The sequence below is a fragment of the Mustela lutreola genome, chromosome 7 (assembly GCF_030435805.1).
Source record: "Mustela lutreola isolate mMusLut2 chromosome 7, mMusLut2.pri, whole genome shotgun sequence".
Lineage (NCBI taxonomy): Eukaryota > Metazoa > Chordata > Mammalia > Carnivora > Mustelidae > Mustela > Mustela lutreola.
This window is the reverse complement of record NC_081296.1, coordinates 152,648,844-152,668,307: the sequence shown is the minus strand read 5'-3', so window position 1 is coordinate 152,668,307 and position 19,464 is coordinate 152,648,844. Positions and strand designations below refer to the sequence as shown.

Below are 19,464 nucleotides of genomic sequence, written 5' to 3'. Positions count from 1 at the left end.
TATAGGAACATTAGACTGACATCAGACCTGTCCACAGAGACCCAGCAGGCCAGAAAGAGCTGGCATGAACTATTCAGGGCTAAATGAGAAAAATATGCAGCCAAGAATCCTTTATCTAGAAAGGCTGTTATTAAGAATAGAAAGAGAGATAAAGAGCTTTCAGGACAAACAGAAACTAAAAGTATTTCTGATCACTAAACCACCCCTACAAGAAATATTAAAGGGGATACCTTAAGTGAAGAGACCCCAAAAGTAACATAGACCAGAAAGGAACAGAGACAATCTACAGAAACAGAAACTTTACAGGTAATTCAATGGCACTAAATTAATGACTTTCAATAGTTATTCTGAATGTAAATGGACTAAATGCTTCAATCAAAAGACATAGGGCATCAGATTGGATAAAAAAGCAAGACACATCGATATGCTGTCTGCAAGAGACTCACTTTAGGCCTAAAGACACCTCCATACTGAAAGTGATGGAGTGGGGAACAATGCATTTATCACAGTAATGGACATCAAAAGAAAGCTTGCAATAGCAATCCTCTGTCAGATACTTAGACTTTAAACCAAAGGGATGTAGAGGGATAATATATAATACTTAAAGGGTCTATCCAACATAAGATCTAACAATCATAAATATTTATGCTCCTGATTTGTAACCAGTCAATTATATGAAGCAATTAATAACAAAATTAAAGAAACACATTGATAATAATACAGTAATACTAGGGGACTTCACCGTCCTACTCACTGCAATGGATAGATCATCTAAGCAGCTGATCAACAAGGAAACAAGGGCTTTGAATGACACACTGGACCCGAGGGATATCACAGATACACATCACAGATACACTCAGAGCATTTTATCCTAAAGCAACAGAATACGTATTTTCTCCAGTGCACATGGAACATTCTCCAGAGGAGATCACATACTGGGTCACAGATCAGGTCTCAACCATACCAAAAATGTGGGACTATTCCCTGTATACTTTCAGACCACAATTCTTTGAAACTTGAACTCAGTAACAGGAGGAAATTTGGAAGGAACTCAAATACCTGAAGGTTAAGGAGAATCCTACTGAAGAATGAGTCAACCAGGAAATTGAAGATGTAGTGAAAAGAAGCGGCACATGCATCCCAGTGTTCATAGCAGCAATGTCCACAATCGCCAAACTGTGGGAAGAGCTGAGCTGCCCTTCAACAGACGAATGGATAAAGAAGATGTGATCCATATATACAATCAGCCATCAGAAAGAATGAATACCCAGCTTTTGCATCAACATGGACAGGACTGGAGGAGATTAGGTTAAGTGAAGTAAGTCAAGCAAAGAAAGATAATTATCATATGGTCTCACTCGTATGTGGAACATAAGGAAGGAAGAGAAGGAACATTAGGGGAAGAAAGGGAAAACTGAAGGGGGAGTTAGAATCAGAGATGGAGACAAACCATAAGAGACTGTGGACTCCAGGAAACAATCTGAGGGTTTTATAGGACAGTGGATTGAGGGGATGAGTTGGCCTGGTGATAGGTATTAAGGAGGGTACGTATCGCATGGAGCACTGGTTGTTATATGCAAACAATGAATCATGGAACACTACATCAAAAACTAATGATGTACTCTATGGTGACTAGCATAACATAATAAAAAAATGGATATCTAAAAAAAGAAAATTTAAAATATAAAAAGATACACAATAAAAATGGAAAGTCTCAAAAAAAAAGAGAGAAGAATTTTAAAAATCCATGGAAACAAATGAAAATGAAAACAAAGCTGTTCTAAACCTTGAGGATGCAGCAAATGCAGTCCTAAGAGGAAGTATATAGCAATACAAGCCTTTCTCAAGAAACAGGAAAAGTCTCAAGTACACAACATAACCCTCCACCTAAAGGACCCCTCCACCTAAAGAAAGAACAGCAAAGAAAGTCTAAGCCAGGCAGGAGAAGAGACTTAATAAAGATCAGAGGAGAAATCAATAAAATAGAAATTTTTTAAAATACATAGAACAGATCAACAAAAATTGGAGATGATTCTTTGAAGGAATTAATAAGTTTGATAAACCCCTAGCCAGGCCTACCAAAAAGAGAAAGGATCCAAATAAATAAAATCATGAATTAAAGAGGAGAAATCACAACCAACACCAAGGAAATACAATTATAAGAGAATATTTTAGGTAACTGTATGCCAGCAAATTTGACAATCTGGAAGAAATGGATGCATTCCTAACAATGTATAAATTACCAGAACTGAAACACAAAGAAATATAAAATCTGAACAGACCCATAACCAGCAAAGAATTTGAAGCAGTAATCAAAAATCTCCCAAAAATGGGAGGTCCAGGACCAGATGGCCTCCCAGCAGAATTCCACCAAACATTTAAAAAAGAATTAATAACTGGTCTTCTGAAAAAAAAAGGAAACTTCCAAACTCATTCTTGGAGGCCAGCATTACCTTGATCCCAAAACCAGACAAAGACCCCACCAAAAAGGAAAATTACAGATCAATATCCCTGATATTGATACCAAATATCCCTGAACACAGATACCAAAATTCTCAGTACAATGCGGTGGCTGCATGGCTCAGTCAGTTAAATGTGTTACTCTAGATTCTGACTCAAGTCATGGACTCAGAGTTAGGGGAGTGAGCCCTGCATCCAGCTCTGCACTCAGTGGAGCGTCTGCTTATGGATTCTCTCTCTTCCTCTCCCTCTTCCCCTCCCTGATTCATGTGCACACTCTTTCTGTCTCTAAAATAAATAAATAAAATCTTTCAAAAAGTTCTTAATAAAATAGAGCAAATTGAATTCAACAGTACATTGTAAGAATTATTCATCACCTTCCAGTGAGACTCATTTCTGGGCTGCAGGGGTGGTTCAATATTCATAAATCAATCAATGTGATACAGCACATTAATAAAACAAAGAACAAAAGGATCCTCTCAACACATGAACATTTGGCAAAATGCAGCACATTTCTTGGTTAAAAAGAAAAAAAAAAAGCCCTCCAAAAAGTAGGGATAAATGGAACATACCTCAACATCACTAAAGCCACATATGAAAGACTCCCAGCTAATATCTTTCCTCAATGGGGAAAAACAGAGGCTTTCCCCTACTGTCAGTAACAAGACAAAGATGGCTACTCTCACCAATACTATTTAACATAGAACTGGAAGCCTCTGAATCAGACAACAAAAAGAAATGAAATGCATCTAAATAGGCAAAAAAAAAAAAAAAAAAGTCAAATTTTCACTGTTCTTAGATGGCATGATACTCTACACAGAAAACCTGAAAGGGTGCCTGGGTGGCTCAGTGGGTTAAGCCTCTGCCTTCGGCTCAGGTCATGGTCTCAGGATCCTGGGTTCGAGTCCCTCGTGGGGCTCCCTGCTCAGGAGGGAGGCCCCCAGTGCCTGCCTCACCATCTACTTATGATATCTCTCTCTCCATCAAATAAATAAAGAAAAACTTAAGAGAGAAAGAAAGAAAGAAAACATGAAAGACCACCAAAAAATTGCTAGAACTCAAAAAAAAAAAATTGCTAGAACTCATACAGAAATTCAGTAAATTTGCGAGACATAATAAAATCAATGTGCAGAAATCTGTTGCATTTCTATACACCAATCTGGAAGCAATAGAAAAAGGAATCAAGGAATCGATCCCATTTGCAATTGCACCAAAAGCAATAGGATACCTAGGAATAAACTTAACCAATGAGGTAAAAGATCAATACTGTAAAAACCATAAAACACTTATGAAAGGAATCGAAGAGTACAGAAAGAAGTGGAAAAACATTCCATGCTCATGGATCAGAAGAACATTGTGAAAGTGTCTACACTACCCAGAGCCACCTACACATTTAATGCAATCCCTATAGGAATACCACCATCATTTTTCACAGAGCTAGAGTCAAAAATCCTAAAATTTATATGGAATCAGAAAAGACCCCCAAATAGCCAGAGGAATGTGGAAAAAGACCAAAGCTAGTAGCCTCACAATTCAGACTTCAAGCTCTATTACAAAACCGTAATCATCAGGATGGTATGGTACTGGCACAAAAACAGATGCAGAAATCAACGGAACAGAACAGAGAGCCCAGAAATGGACCCTCAAATCTACGATCAGCTAATCTTCAACAAAGCAGGAAAGAAGACAGTCTCTTCAGTAAATGGTGCTGGGAAAATTGGACAGCCACGTACAGTGGAATGAAACTGGACCATTCGCTTACACTGTACACCAAGATAAATTCAAAATGGATGAAAGACCTCAATGTGAGGCTGGACTCTTTCAAAATCCTAGAGGAGAACCCAGGCAGCAACCTCTTCGACATGGGCCATAGCAACTTCTTACTAGACCCATGTCCAAAGACAAGGAAAACAAAAGCAAAAATGAAGTATCAGGCCTTCATCAAGATAAAAAAAATCTTTTGCACAGCAAAACTCAACCAAAGTGCAAGTCATACTGTGGGATGGGAGAAGATACTTGCAAACAACGTATTTATAAAGAACTTGTCATACTCAACACACAAAAACCGAATAATCCAATTTAAAAATGGGCAGTAGACAAAAGCAGCCATTTCTCCAAAGACATACAAACAGCTAATGGACACATGAGGAGATGCTCCACATCCCTCACCATCAGGAAAATGCAAATCAAAGCCACAATGGGATACCACCTCAGAAGGATCAGAATGGATAAAATGAACAACACAAGAAACAACCAGAGCTAGAGGGGATGCGGAGAAAGGGGAGCCTCCTGCACTGCTGGTGGGAATGCAAGCGGGTGCAGCCGCTCTGGAAAACAGCAGGGAGATTCTTCAAAAAGTTGAAAATAGAGCTGCCCTATGACCCAGCAATCGCACTACCGGGTATTTACGCAAAGGATATCAGAATGCTAATTCAAAGGGATACATGCACCCCAATAATTACAGCTACCACAGCCGAATTTTGGAAACAGCCCAAGTGACCACAGAAGGAGGAATAGAAAAAGGTGTATCATGTGTATGCATGGAATATTATTCATTTTAAAAAAAGGATAAAATCTTGCCATTTGCAGTAACATGGATGGAGCTACAGAGAATAATGCTGAAGGAAACCAGTCAGGCAGAGAAAGACATACACCATTTGATTTCACTCACGTGCGGATTTGAAGAAACAAAACAGAAAGACAAGGGTGGAGGGGAAAGAGAGACCAACCCTGAAACAGACTGTCAACCACAGAGAACCCACTGACGGTTACAAGAGGAGAAGTGAGTGGGGGATGGTGGAGAGGGATCAAGGAGTGCACTTGTCCTGATGAAATAAAAAATATATATATTAAATTAAAAAAATAATAAAAATAAAAATATACTAAAAATTTTTAAAAAATTTAAAGATTTCAGCCTCCGTGTCATGGTGGATGACCCCTTGCCTCTTCCCCACATGTGCTCCCTTATTTATTTATTTGTTCATTTGCTTCTTTTCAGCATAATAGAATCATTGTTTATGCACCACACCCAGTGCTCCATGCAATCCGTGCCCTCCCCAATACCCACCACCAGGCTCACCCCACCTCCCACCCCCCGCCCCTCCAAAACCCTCAAATTGTTTCTCAGAGTCCATAGTCTCTCATGGTTCACCTCCCCTTCCAATTTCCCTCAACTCCCTTCTCCTCTCCATTTCCCGATGTCCTCCATGTTATTCCTTATGCTCCACAAATAAGTGAAACCATATGATAACTGACTCTCTCTGCTTGACTTATTTCACTCAGCATCATCTCTTCCAGTCCCGTCCATGTAGCTACAAAAGTTGGGTATTCGTCCTTTCTGATGGAGGCATCATACTCCATAGTGTATATGGACCACATCTTGCTTATCCATTCGTCCGTTGAAGGGCATCTTGGTTCTTTCCACAGTTTGGCGACCGTGGCCATTGCTGCTATGAACATTGGGGTACAGATGGCCCTTCTTTTCACGACATCTGTATCTTTGGGGTAAATACCCAGGAATGAAATTGCAGGGTCATAGGGAAGTTCTATTTTTAATTTCTTGAGGAATCTCCACCCTGTTCTCCAAAGAGGCTGCACCAACTTGCATTCCCACCAACAGTGGAAGAGGGTTCCCCCTTCTCCACATCCTCTCCAACACATGTTGTTTCCTGTCTTGCTAATTTTGGCCATTTTAACTGGTGTAAGGTTATATCTCAATGTGGTTTTGGTTTGAATCTCCCTGATGGCTAGTGAGGATGAACATTTTTTCATGTGTATGATAGCCATTTGTATGTCTTTATTGGAGAAGTGTCTATTCATGTCTTCTGCCCATTTTTTGGTGTGATCATCTGTTTTGTGTGTGAGTTTCAGAAGTTCTTTATAGATCTTGGATATCAGCCCTTTATATGTCTGGTCATTTGCAAATATCTTTTCCCATTTTGTGGGTTGCCTCTTTGCTTTGTTGACTGTTTCCTTTGCTGTGCAGAAACTTTTGATCTTGATGAAGTCCCAAAACTTCATTTTCACTTTTGTTTCCTTTCCCTTAGGAGACATATCTTGAAAGAAGTTGTTGTGGCCGATGTCGAAGAGGTTACTGCCTATGTTCTCCTCTAAGATTCAGATGGATTCCTGTCTCACGTTAAGGTCTTTTGTCCATTTTGAGTTTATCTTTGTGTACGGTGTAAGAGAATGGTCAAGTTTCATTTTTCTACACATAGCTGTCCAGTTTTCCCAGCTCCATTGATTGAAGAGACTGTCTTTTTTCCACTGTCTATTTTTTCCTGCTTTGTCGAAGATTATTTGACCGTAGAGTTGAGGGTCCATACCTGGGCTCTCTACTCTGTTCCACTGGTCTATGTGTCTGTTTTTATGCCAGTACCATGCTGTCTTGGTGATCACAGCTTTGTAGTAAAGCTTGAAATCAGGCAATGTGATGCTGCTTTTGTTTTGTTTTGTTTTGTTTTGTTTTGTTTTGTTTTTTTCAACATTTCCTTAGTGACTCGGGGTCTCTTCTGATTCTATACAAATTTTAGGATTGTTTGCTCCAGCTCTTTGAAAAATGCTGGTGGAATTTTTATCAGAATGGCATTGAAAGTATAGATTTCTCTGGGTAGTATAGACATTTTAACAATGTTTATTCTTCTGTTCCAAGAGCATGGAATGGTCTTCCATCTTTTTTGTGTATTATTCAGTTTCTTTCATGAGTGTTCTGTAGTTCCTCAAGTACAAATCCTTTACCTCTTTGGTTAGGTTTATTCCCCAGTATCTTGTGGTTCTTGGTGCTATAGTAAATGTAATCAATCCTCTAATTTCCCTTTCTGTACTTTCATTGTTAGTGTATAAGAAAGCCCCTGATTTCTGTACATTGACTTTGTATCCTGCCATGTTACTAAATTGTTGTATGAGTTCTAGTAGTTTGGGGGTGGAGTCTTTGGGATTTTTCATATAAAGAATCATATCATCTGCGAAGAGAGAGTTTGACTTCTTCATTGCCAATTTGAATACCTTTTATTTCTCTTTGTTGTCTGATTGCTGTTGCTAGGACTTCTAATACTATGTTGAACAAGGGTGGTGAGAGTGGGCATCCTTGTCGTGTTCCTGATCTCAAAGGGAAGGCTGCGAGCTTTTTCCCATTGAGGATGATATTTGCTGTGGGTCTTTCATAGATAGATTTTATGAAGTTCAGGAATGTTCTCTCTATCCCTATACTTTGAAGCGTTTTAATCATGAACGGATGCTGGATTTTGTCAAATGCTTTTTTTTTTTTTTGCATCAATTGAGAGGACCATGTGGTTCTTCTCTCTTCTCTTGTTCATTTGTTCTATCACACTGATTGATTTGTAAATGTTCAATCATCCTTGTAGCCCAGAGATGAATCCCACCTGGTCATGGTGGATAATCTTTTTCATGTGCTGTTGGATCCTATTTTCTAGGATCTTGTTGAGAATCTTAGCATCCATATTCATCAGGGATATTGGTCTGAAATTCTCCTTTTTGGTGGGGACTTTGCCTGATTTGGGGATCAGGGTAATGCTGCCTTCATAAAAGGATTCTGGAAGTTTTGGTTGTGCTTCAATTTTTTGAAACAGCTTCAGGAGAATAGGTGTTATTTCTTTTTGAAAGTTTGGTATAATTCCCCCAGGGAATCTGTCAGGTCCTGGGCTCTTGTTTTTTGGGAGGTTTTTCATCACTGCTTCAATCTCGTTACTAGATATCAGTCTATTCATATAGTCAACTGCTTCCTGGTTCAATTTTTGAAGTATACAGTTTTATAGTTATATATAGGTTGCTTAACTTATTGGCATATAACTGTTGATAATAATTTCTGATAATTATTTCTATTTCCTTGGTGTTAGTTGTGAACTCCCCTTTTCATTCATAATTTTATTAATTTGGGCTTTCTCACTTTTCTTTTGGATTAGTGTGGCCAATGGTTTATCAATCTTATTGATTCTTTCAAAAAACCAGCTTCTAGTTTCATTGATACATTCTACTGTATCTCCGGTTTCTACCTCATTGATCTCTGCTCTAATCTTGATTATTTCTCTTCTTGTGTGTTGTGTTGGCTTAATTTGTTGTTGATTCTTAAGATGTAAAGACAGCTGGTGTATTCTGGATTTTTCTTTTTTTTTTTTTTTTTGAGGGAGGCTTGGATGGCTATGTGTTTCCCCTTTAGGACCATCTTTGCTGTATCCCATAGGTTTTGGACCAATGTGTCTTCATTCTCATTGGTTTCCATGAATTGTTTAAGTTCTTCTTTGATTTCCTGGTTGATTCAAGCATTCTTTTTTTTTTTTTTTTGGACTTCATTAATTATTAAATTCATTAATAAATGTCAACAATATCCTTTATTAAATACAGAGATAAAACACACCTGACAGATCAATTTTTGATATATAATGAATGACTTTTTGTTTGCACTGACAGGCATATATACTTTAATCACCAAAGACTAAACTGAGCATTTATAAAAGAAAGTCCTTTTTGACGATTATTTCAATTTAATGATCCAAGCATTCTTAAGCAAGGTGGTCTTTAGCTTCCAGGTGTTTGAGTTCCTTCCAAATTTTCCTTGTGGTTGAGCTTCAGTTTCAAAGCATTGTGATCTAAGAATGTGCAGGGAATAATCTCAGTCCTTTGGTATTGGTTGAGTCCTGATTTGTGACCCAGTATGTGGTCTACTCTGGAGAAGGCTCCATGTGCACTTGAGAAGAATGAGTATTCTGTTGTTTTAGGGTGGAATGTTCTGTATATATCTATGAGGTCCATCTGATCCAATGTGTCATTCAATGTTCTTGTTTCTTTGTTGATTTTCTGCTTGGATGATCTATTATTGAGAGTGGCATGTTAAGATCTCCTACTGTTAATGTATTCATATCAATATGACTCTTTATCTTGATTAGCAGTTGTCTTCTGTGTTTGGCTGCTCCTGTATTAGGGGCATAAATATTTACAATTGTTAGATCTTCTTGGTGGATAGTCCCCTTAAGAATTATGTAGTTTCTTTCTGTATCTCTGACTACAGTCTTGAGTTTAAAATCTAATTTATCTGATATGAGAATCACTACCCCGGCCTCCCTTGAGGCCCATTGCCATGAAAGATGCTTCTCTATCCCTTCACTTTCAGTCTGGGTGTATCCTTAGGTTTGAAATGGATGTCTTGTAGATAACATATGGATGGGTCCTGTCGTTTTATCCAATCTGCAACCCTGTGCCAGTTTGGGGCGCATTTAGGCCATTCACATTGAGAGTGATTGTTGAGAGATACGTTTTTATTGACATCGTGTTACCTGTGAAGTCCTTGTTTTTATAGATTGTCTCCATATATTTCTGTTCAATGATATTCTTAGGATTTTCCCTCTTTTATAGAACCCCCCTTAATATTTCCTGCAGTGTCAGCTTGGTGGTCACATACTCTTTTAAGCCTTGCTGGTTTTGGAAGCTCTTTATGTCTCCATCCATTTTGAATGTCAGTCTCGCCGGATAAAGTATTCTTGGCTGCATGTTCTTCTCATTTAGTGTCCTGAATATATCTTTCCAGCCCTTTCTGGCTTGCCAGGTTTCTGTGGACTGGTCTCATGTTATTCTGATGGGATTTCCTCTGTACCTAAGGAATCTCTTTCCCCTAGCTGCTTTCAAGAGCTTCTGTCTACAATTATGATTCCTCATGTTCACAATTTGGTATCTTGAGTTCTTTCTAGATTCTATGATCTTGGGGGGAGACCTTTCTGCCTCTAGAACACGAATGCTAACTCCATTCCCCAAATTGAGAATTTTCATGGAGAATTTGTTCTCATTGGGAGCATTGTTAACATCTTCCCTCGTTGCTTTCACTTCTTCCCTAATCAATTCCATTTTGTCATCAAAGGCTTTCTCCACCCTAGCCATCGCCTGGATAATTGTTACCATGAATTCCCTTTCTGACATACTGTTTAGCCATATCCAGTAGCTCTGATGGAGAGGGCACTGTCTGAATTTTTCCTCTGTTGGGCATTCCTCCTCCTAGTCATTTTAGTGAGAAGTGGTTGAGGGGATGTACAGTGGAATATATCAACCATGATCCAGGCACGGTGCACCCTGAAATGCTTCTGAGCAATCGGGAGTCCCCACCAAAAAGAAATAAAAAAGAAAAAAAGAGATAGAGAGAGAAAGAGAGACAGGAGAAAAGAAAAAGGAAAAATAAAAGAGAAGACACAGCCAGAATGGGCCCCAAAGGTAAGATTTATAAAGTATACAAAAATAAACAGTCAAACAAATAGACCAACAAAAGTAAATGACAAGAAAAAATAGAACCCAGCCAAAATGAACCCCAAGTATAGATTTATATACAACCATAATAAAAACAAATACACAGAAACACTGACAGAGGAAAAAAGACGGGAGAGTGGTTATAAATTCTCAGTGTGGGCGAGGACGGTTATTTTGATTCTTCCTGGGTGTATCTTGATATCTTTGTTAAAGGACTCAAGTTTCCCGAAATAAGGGGGGATTAAAACTGGTTTATATACAGGGGTAGCATTGATTGGGGAAAGAGGATTACTTTGAAGCTTATCTCTATGTGAATATTTAAAAAATAGAAAAGCAAAAGATAAACAGGAATATATATCAAAAACATCCAAGTTAAAAGGTTATTATGGAATTTGTTGTACTGAGCATCTTATTGTGATGGTAAATAGGTTAAAAATTATTTAAAAATTAAAAAGAATGAGATTAGTGGGAATGAATTTAAGATAAAATTTGTATCTATGAAGTGGTGGTTGTCCTCTTGTTCTTTGCTTTTTGTTAGTTTGGGGTTTGTTTTTTGTTTTTTTGTTTTTTTGCGGGGTTTTTTGTGGCTTTTTGGCTGGCTTTCTGGGGGGGGGGGCCCACCGTGTGGTTTTTCAGGGAGTCTTGCTAGAGTTGAGTCCTCCTGCCCCCATCAAGGGGGTGGTCTCTGAGGAAACCGGTTTTTCAGGCTTTTGTTCTCTGGGGGTTTTTTGGGTTTTGTTTTTTGGTGGTTGGCAGTTTTTGGTGGTTCTTTGGAGGTCTAGAGGAAAGCAAATTGCACCCAGACCTCCGTCTCAGAGAGAAGGCTCACCTGCTCCCCTCTGGGTGCTCCAGAGCACACAACTTCCCCCCCTGCTGCTGGCAGAGCAGGTCCCAGTCACAGTCTCAGGGGTCACAGGAGCTCCTCTTTGTACCCTGGTGTTAGCAAACCCAGAAAAAGTACTAGTCCAGAGAGCTGGCTTCCAGCGGCTGCCTCTGCCGTGGCTGTCTGGGCAGGTCCAGACCACCAGAGAGGTCCCAAGCAGAGGTAGCACGCTGAGATTTTCACAATGGCCTGGGTGGAGTGTTCAGACTCTTGACTGGTCCTCCGAGAGCACCGGCTAGTGTCCACACGGACCTCTCTCAGGGGAGGGGGTGGAGCGTGACTCAGACCCTGGTAGTGCAGCACTTACTCAGAGTGCAAAAAGCTGTGGTTCTAGAGAGCATGGCTGGTGTCCACACCAGACTCCGTCACACAGCTGCCACCCTGATGCTCTCACGTGTGCTGGTGGCTCAGGGACCAAGACCTGGCTTCTTCACTGCACCCTCTCTGGCTCAGCACCAGGGGTAGCCATCCTGGGTCCGTGGGCTTAAGTCCTTGTCCCTAACTGCCCTGTTTCCCCCAATTTCCCCTTAAGATCCTTTGCTCTTTTTGAGTGCTTTCAAACAGACTCCAAGTTAATGCTGGTCCCCCGTCGCAGGGCGCTCTCGCATTGGGGTAGTACTTTCCAATGGGTGGCCTCTGGTGGCTCCTTCCCCCTTTTGGTTATCTTCCCATATCAGTCCAACGTTCCCACTCCGCTTTACCTGCCCACTGGCGTCTTCTGCCCCCGTAGAGATCCAGACGTGGATAATCCTACATCTCAGGCTGATTTCATGGGTGATCGGAGTTCTTTGGTAGATAATCAGCTCACTTTAGGGGACTGGTTGAAACAGCACCTCCTACTTCTCCACCATTTTGTCCACGTTCCAAGAACTTCATTTTTAATTTGGAATAAAAGTTTACAACTTGATTTTTTCAAAAAAGTCAACAAACAGCAAGCACCCATTAATAAAAGGCTTAAATAATAAAAAGAAGAAAGAGGAGGAGGAGGAGGAGCCGCTGTCTCGTGCTAGCCAGACAGCAGGCGGATGGGAGGTGTCTGTCCAGCAGTGTATGGTCCTTAAACCCCAGGGAAATGAGAGTGCTCCCAGCTCCAGGGGACGAGAGCAGCAGCGAGGCCCAAGATGGACACAGGATTCACTCTGGACAAGGAGCTGCTGAAGAAGCTGGGGCTTCCCTTCTTGTGCAAAAAGCCAGAATGGCAATGAATGCACGTTAGCTCCTGCCGGTCCCTCCTGCTTCAGGTGCCAATGACGGGGGCAGCCCCTCCCCTGCCATGAAGGAATGGCCTTCACAGAGATACCTGTCCAATACCCCATACCCTCAGTGGCTGGGTAAGTTCCCGTCCTGACTCCTCACTCAGTGAGGAGTCCAACGTCAGCCCTGTCTACCCTATTGCCAACCCTTTGTCGTGTGCACTGAAGGTGCTCTGTCCCATAGAGCGTGATGACCGCCCCGGCCAGGCCCTTCTCTCAGGCACGTGGCGACATATAAGCTGCCTTCTCACGGCTTTGTTAACCCCACCACCACCTGTCTGGGCTGCACGATCAGGGGGACTGACCAGGATCCACTGGATCTTCTGTCCTTTCCAGAGCAGGACTTGTGTCCCCTCCCATTGTTCTTCACATTTATTTGTAAGCTCCCACCTATTTGTCTGGTTTTTACTCCTTTTTGCTCATGTCATAGGGTCTCAGAGGAGGGCAATCCTGTTTCTTATTCCTTTCTATTCCTTTTGGTGGCTTCTCACAACTGCTGGTTTGTCGGCAACAGCAACGACTTGCTCTTTCCAGCCTGAGAGATGAAGCAAGATGTTCCTCGTGGTTTTGTCCTCTAGGACCTCCCTTCTGGAGTCACGTGCTCAGGAACCAGCTCCGCATGGCAGAGGCCATCAGAGATCAAGTCTCAGATAGGAAGCTTCTCCCCAGGAGTGTGATGAATGCTCCCAGAACTTGCCAGAGCGCACCTGCATTCCGGCCATCTGGTCTACCACTGTGCCCGATTTTAGGGGTGCATCACCCAGGAGTGTGATTAGCTCACCGAAACATAGCAGCACTGCAAGCCTGGAAGGACCTCAAGGCCCCACACTAGCCACTCCTCGCTCACCAGTCATTTTCAGAAGCGATTGCCTGGACATGTCCTGACTGACAGTGCCCTCCCCACCTGTCACAGGGGTTTAGAATTCAGCTCGGCTTATTCAGGGCAGCTAAGTAAGCGAGTCACCGTCCCAGTCACCGTTCCGGGAAGGGTAGGGCCCCGGGCGCCTGTAGCTGTGGGCAGAGGCTGGAATGCCCACCACTGACCCCAGTCCCAGCCGCCCCGTTACACTGATCCAGATACCACACTGGCACTTGCTGGGGCGCACACCTGTAACCCCCATGTCCTTTCCCAGGAGGGCAGGGTCAGGCTCCCAGAACTGGCCCACGGGATGCTGCACAGCCCAGCCTGGGTACGAGCACAGCCAGACACATGGCTTACAGGCTCTGGACCCAGAATGGCTGCCCTGATCCAGACTCCACACAGCATCTCCAGGAAGAACCAGGGATGGCAGGTCGGAGGTCTCTGTGGAAGGCCCATGAGCTCTGCCAAGGTTAGGTCTTATCCTCCACGGGGGCCCGATAGGACTCACTGGCCTGCAGGTGCTGGGCTGGGTCCTCTGCAGGCCAGAGAGTGCTGCGGCCTGACTGGGTCTCTGCCGTGGTGAAGAGGCAGGCACGGGTCTGGGCCTGGGAGCTGAAGGAACAGAGCTGCATGGCAAGGAAGGCACCTTCCTTCCCCCAGCCAGGAGCTGACGGCCCAGAAACCCAAAGCAGGTGCTTCCTGAAGGGCCAGAGCACACCTTACCCTTCGTTCCCTAAGAGGAGAAAGCGGGCCCAGGGTGAGTCTCCAGTGAGGGGGGGGGCAGTCCTGGAGGAAGCCCTCCTGCCAGGCAGGAGCCCCTCCTCCTTGGGCCCTGGAGGGCAGGCTCTGGAGGCCCAGGCATGGGGGTGGGGAGGGACCACAGGCTGTGACCGCTCCTCCACCTGCCCTGCCCCCAGCCCCAGGTCCTGCCCCCAGCCCCAGGGCCTGCCCCCAGCCCCAGGGCCTGCCCCCAGCCCCAGGGCCAACTACAGGAGCACCTCCTCCCAGGGACAGAACGCTGCTCTCTGCACCTCACCCTGCCTCTCCTCCCCCACCTGCATCCTCCACAGGTAACTCGGGGCCATTGCGCTAGTCTGCCCTTACACAGGGCACCCCCACAGTGAACTCAGGCTTGTCCCTCCCCGCTCCAGACCCAGATACTGTGCATGGGCTGGTGACCAACCATGCCTGGAGAGGTCCTGAGCCCCAGCATCATGGCGGGGTCTCCCCAGCACCTCATGTCCACCTGCCGGAGGCTGACATGACCAGCTGCACCCCTCACTGCCCCTGCATGGCACTCCCCAGCTTCTCCCCTTTTCCCCAAGATCAGGCACCTTGGTCCCCAGTCCTGGGAGGCCACCTCAGACAGTCTGCCCTGCTCCCCACCCCTTCCACAGGAGCCCCCGTGACAGACCTGCCACCCCAAGGGCTCCCTAACCCTCCCAGACCTCCTGCTCCTGGTGCCCCCAGGCCGGCCTAGACCCATCCTCCACACCATAGTAGACAGAACTTTCCAGAAAGAGACTCTAAACCAGGCCCAGACACAAGCCTCTTCGAGGGGCACATGGGACATGTTGGAATCCGAGCCACGTGGCCTCCTCTCCAGACACACCGCCAGCCTGTGGTCTTGGCTTCGGCTGTCCCTCTGCCTGGCATCACACACACACACACACACACACACCACACACACACACACTCACAAACAGACTTCCAACACCCTCTTCACCCACCCGCTCCACCAGCGAGCCCCAGGGCGTCACCAGTCCCTCCCTGCCCCCGGCTGCATGCCTGCCCCGAGCAGTTGCCCCTGCATCCGCGCATCTGCCACTCTCACGCCCGCTGTGGGAGCCCATGTGGGTCTCCGCCCCCCTGAAGGCCACAGCCGGTGAACCTGTGGGTCCCAGCGCCCAGCCCAGGTCTGACACATGCAGTCAGGGGAGAGCAGCCCCACAGGGGGAGACGCGGCCCCTGTGGACCATCGTGCCCTGCCCCCTGAGCCCACCCCCAGCCACGGACGTGCAGAGCTGGGAACCCTCCTCCAGGACCCACAGCTCCGGCCAACCGGCACAGTCCTGGGCCCCAGCAGCCTGTTCATGGGGACAGCGAACTGGCAGAGTTCCCAAGGGAGCCGCCCTTGGGTCCGCAGATGTGGCCAGAGGGAAGGTGGCCTCATCGGCCGAGCCTCAGGCAGGCCCTCTGGCGCCCAGCTGGGGATTGGCCATGGACCTCTGTGTGGCCCTGCCTGCGGCAGCCAGCGGCCTTCTCAGACCACATGTCTAGAAGGCAGGTGGCCTGTGGGCACAGCCCTGGGTCTACTCTTATTTCTGAAAGATAAAAGGAAAACAGACACAGGAAGGCGTCTAATATTCGGTTATTGTTACTGCCGGCCACTTGTCTGCCGCTGCACCAGGAACGGCCACTTGTCTGCTGCTGCACCAGGAACGGCCGGGCCGGAGGACAATGACGAGGGTCTGTGGTTCCCTCCCCCTCCTGCCGTAGGGTCCTTGGGGTTTTGGCTGAGCCAGGAACCACAGTGCTAACTGGGGCCACAGTGATTCACAACCCTACAGAAACCCCGCAGGGGAGCACTCCAGCAAGCGGAGGGGAGCCCTCCGGGTCCCAGCACACCCGCCAGGCAGCGGGGCGGGGGCAGCCCAAGAAACCTGGGGGAGGGGTGCTTAGCCGCCTCAGAAGGCAAAGGGACTTTGCAAGGGGACAGAACGTGACCACGGGGACGGCCTGGGTCATCGACAGGCTGCAGGAGGCGTGGTGTGCGCAGCAGCCTGGATACCAGGGGAGGGGGTGGGCGCTTGGTCGGGGCCGGGCAGGGCGCGCCACCCTGGGCCCCGAGTAGTGACGGCCCTCGCAAGGCTGTGCGGGAGACCGTGACCTCAGGACCAACGTGAGTCAGGTGCCGGAGGGACATCAAATGCAGGCCCAGCGCTCTGGGGGCTGGAGGGACGGGGCGGGGGCACGGGGCGGGCCATTCTTCCAGCAGACAGCAGGCTTTCCGGCCCCTGCGGCTCCCTGGGGACCTTGGCTGGGCGGGGTGGGGAGGGGGGTCTGTGGGCCCCAGCACACCAGCGCACTGTGCAGATGCTTACGCGGGCCCGTGGGGCCGGTGCGCACCGGTCACCGTCTCCTCGGCTGCGTCTGCTACCCACACTCAGGGCAAGCTGCTGTCTCCACGGCGTGGCGGAGGGGGGGGGGGGTGTCAGGGGCACTAGGAGGTCAAGTGGGTCTTTGTCTGGGAGGCGCAGCTGGGCAGAGACTGTGCTTCTGGGATTTGGTTTACTGGGGCCAAGGCTCCCTGGTCACCGTCTCCTCAGGTGAGTCTCCGTGGCAGCAGCTCTGTGGGCACAGGGCCAGGCACCTGGGTCTGGCCGCAGCTCTGAGCCCAAGGTCCAGCCTGGGGCCCTGCGGGACCGCAAGGTCCCCACTGGGTCCCAGCCCCGTGGGGACTGGACTCAGAGCTGGCAGAGCCCCTGGGTGGCAACCGAGCTGAGGGCCAGGCAGACAGACGCCCCGGCTCAGGCGTTGATGGGAAGGGGAAGCGTGGGGCCTGCTTTCTGTGTGCAGCGGCTGGGCAGCTGCACCAGTGTGGCCATGACTACTTGGACGTCTGGGGCCAGGGCACCCTGGTGACCGTCTCCTCAGGTAACTGCAACCCTTCCTGCCTCGCTCTGGCCCTGGGGGTCCATCTGGGGGCAGGGGAGCCGGCGGCGTGGGCTGCATCCTCAGGCTCCGAGGTGGACGGTGCGGGCCAGGAGGGTCTCTGTTGGGGGAGAAGCAGGGACCGTTCCTGGGGCCAGGGGACCCTGGTCCCCATGTCCTCAGGTAAGACGGCTTCCCTCTGGCCCTTCGTTCCAGCCCCGGAGCTGAAGGTTCCTGAGACCCCCGGGGTCTGTGGGGCCCAGTCTAGTGAGGGCTGCCTCTGCGACTCTGGGGGGCCTCTCTGTGGGGTGGGGAGGGGGGCTGGCAGAGCAGGCTCCGCGTCTGGGGTGCGTCCACTGTGGCCGGGCGGCCAGGCGGGGCTGAGGTTTTTGTACACCCCCTGACGGGGCCTTTGGCAATGTGACTACTTTGAGTACTGGGGCCAGGGGACCCTGGTCACCGTCTCCTCAGGTGAGTCCTTCCAGCCCTTTCTCCTCTCTCTCTCTCTGGGGCTTTTTGCTGCATTTGGGGGAGAAAATGAGGCTGTCTGGGTCTGGCGTCTGGGAGGACCAGGGGAAGGAAGGGGCCGGCGGCCGGCGGCAACCCACCATCCTGGCACTCAGCCTCCCTTGCCTCCTGGGCTGCCCTGTCGGCCCCACCGGCTGGGGTGTGAGGTCGGAGGCTCTGCCAGGCCCGACTTCTTGTCCAGATTTCCTGCACAATTGTCACATTGTGACAACTGGCTTGACTACTGGGGCCAGGGGACCCTGGTCACCGTGTCCTCAGGTGGGTCCTCAGCCTCCCCACTTTGGCCGCACTTGGGGGGATCAGGCTGTTGGGGTTTTTGGAGGCCAGGATGGGGACAGGAACGGGAGCCTGGTGACCACCCTGCCCTGAGGACGGCTGCACTCAGAGGCAAGGCGGCTCCTTTGGCTGGTCTGTCCACGTAGTTTGGGGGACCACGGCGACTGTGGGGCGATCAGTGGAATCGGGGTGTCTGCGGCTGTGGCCCTTGGGGCAGACTGGACCTCGGAGTCCCAGTTAGGGGCTTGTAGCCGGGCGGCCCAGGTGCGCAGTGCCCTGGCTTCTCTGGGGTCTCAGGGGCAGTGGGGGGTAACTTGGATGATTGGCTTCTGTGGGGTCCGGAGACCGTGCCAGCCTCTGAGTCAGGGCGAGGCCGGGCCAGGCCCCCGGGGTTTTGGTGGGGTGCGGATGGCGAATTCACCACTGTGACTACTATGCTATGGACTACTGGGGCCAGGGGACCCTGGTCACCGTCTCCTCAGGTGAGTCCTTCCAGCCCTCTCTCCTCTCTCTCTCTGGGGCTTTTTGCTGCATTTGGGGGAGAAAATGAGGCTGTCTGGGTCTGGCGTCTGGGAGGACCAGGGGAAGGAAGGGGCCGGCGGCCGGCGGCAACCCACCATCCTGGCACTCAGCCTCCCTTGCCTCCTGGGCTGCCCTGTCGGCCCCACCGGCTGGGGTGTGAGGTCGGAGGCTCTGCCAGGCCCGACTTCTTGTCCAGATTTCCTGCACAATTGTCACATTGTGACAACTGGCTTGACTACTGGGGCCAGGGGACCCTGGTCACCGTGTCCTCAGGTGGGTCCTCAGCCTCCCCACTTTGGCCGCACTTGGGGGGATCAGGCTGTTGGGGTTTTTGGAGGCCAGGATGGGGACAGGAACGGGAGCCTGGTGACCACCCTGCCCTGAGGACGGCTGCACTCAGAGGCAAGGCGGCTCCTTTGGCTGGTCTGTCCACGTAGTTTGGGGGACCACGGCGACTGTGGGGCGATCAGTGGAATCGGGGTGTCTGCGGCTGTGGCCCTTGGGGCAGACTGGACCTCGGAGTCCCAGTTAGGGGCTTGTAGCCGGGCGGCCCAGGTGCGCAGTGCCCTGGCTTCTCTGGGGTCTCAGGGGCAGTGGGGGGTGACTTGGATGATTGGCTTCTGTGGGGTCCGGAGACCGTGCCAGCCTCTGAGTCAGGGCGAGGCCGGGCCAGGCCCCCGGGGTTTTGGTGGGGTGCGGATGGCGAATTCACCACTGTGACTACTATGCTATGGGCTACTGGGGCCAGGGGACCCTGGTCACCGTCTCCTCAGGTAAGA

General features: G+C 48.3%; 1 pseudogene and 4 gene segments (V, D, J or C); all 5 read left to right on the top strand.

Moving 5' to 3' along the window:
* The window catches only part of LOC131835182 (immunoglobulin heavy variable 3-74-like), a 168,657-nt pseudogene extending 151,327 nt beyond the window's left edge, over positions 1 to 17,330 (top strand).
* The window catches only part of LOC131835175 (Ig gamma chain C region-like), a 189,527-nt gene that overhangs the window by 108,017 nt on the left and 62,046 nt on the right, over positions 1 to 19,464 (top strand).
* The window catches only part of LOC131835171 (immunoglobulin heavy constant mu-like), a 130,159-nt gene that overhangs the window by 101,359 nt on the left and 9,336 nt on the right, over positions 1 to 19,464 (top strand). Inside the window, 1 exon segment of the C gene segment in view lies at positions 17,305 to 17,362. Within this exon segment, the coding sequence occupies positions 17,305 to 17,362 (58 nt within the window).
* Positions 18,588 to 19,464, top strand: part of LOC131835173 (immunoglobulin heavy constant epsilon-like) — a 114,583-nt gene continuing 113,706 nt past the window's right edge. The window contains 1 exon segment of the C gene segment in view: positions 18,588 to 18,645. Within this exon segment, the coding sequence occupies positions 18,603 to 18,645 (43 nt within the window).
* Positions 19,317 to 19,464, top strand: part of LOC131835172 (Ig alpha-1 chain C region-like) — a 125,514-nt gene continuing 125,366 nt past the window's right edge. The window contains 1 exon segment of the C gene segment in view: positions 19,317 to 19,458. Within this exon segment, the coding sequence occupies positions 19,416 to 19,458 (43 nt within the window).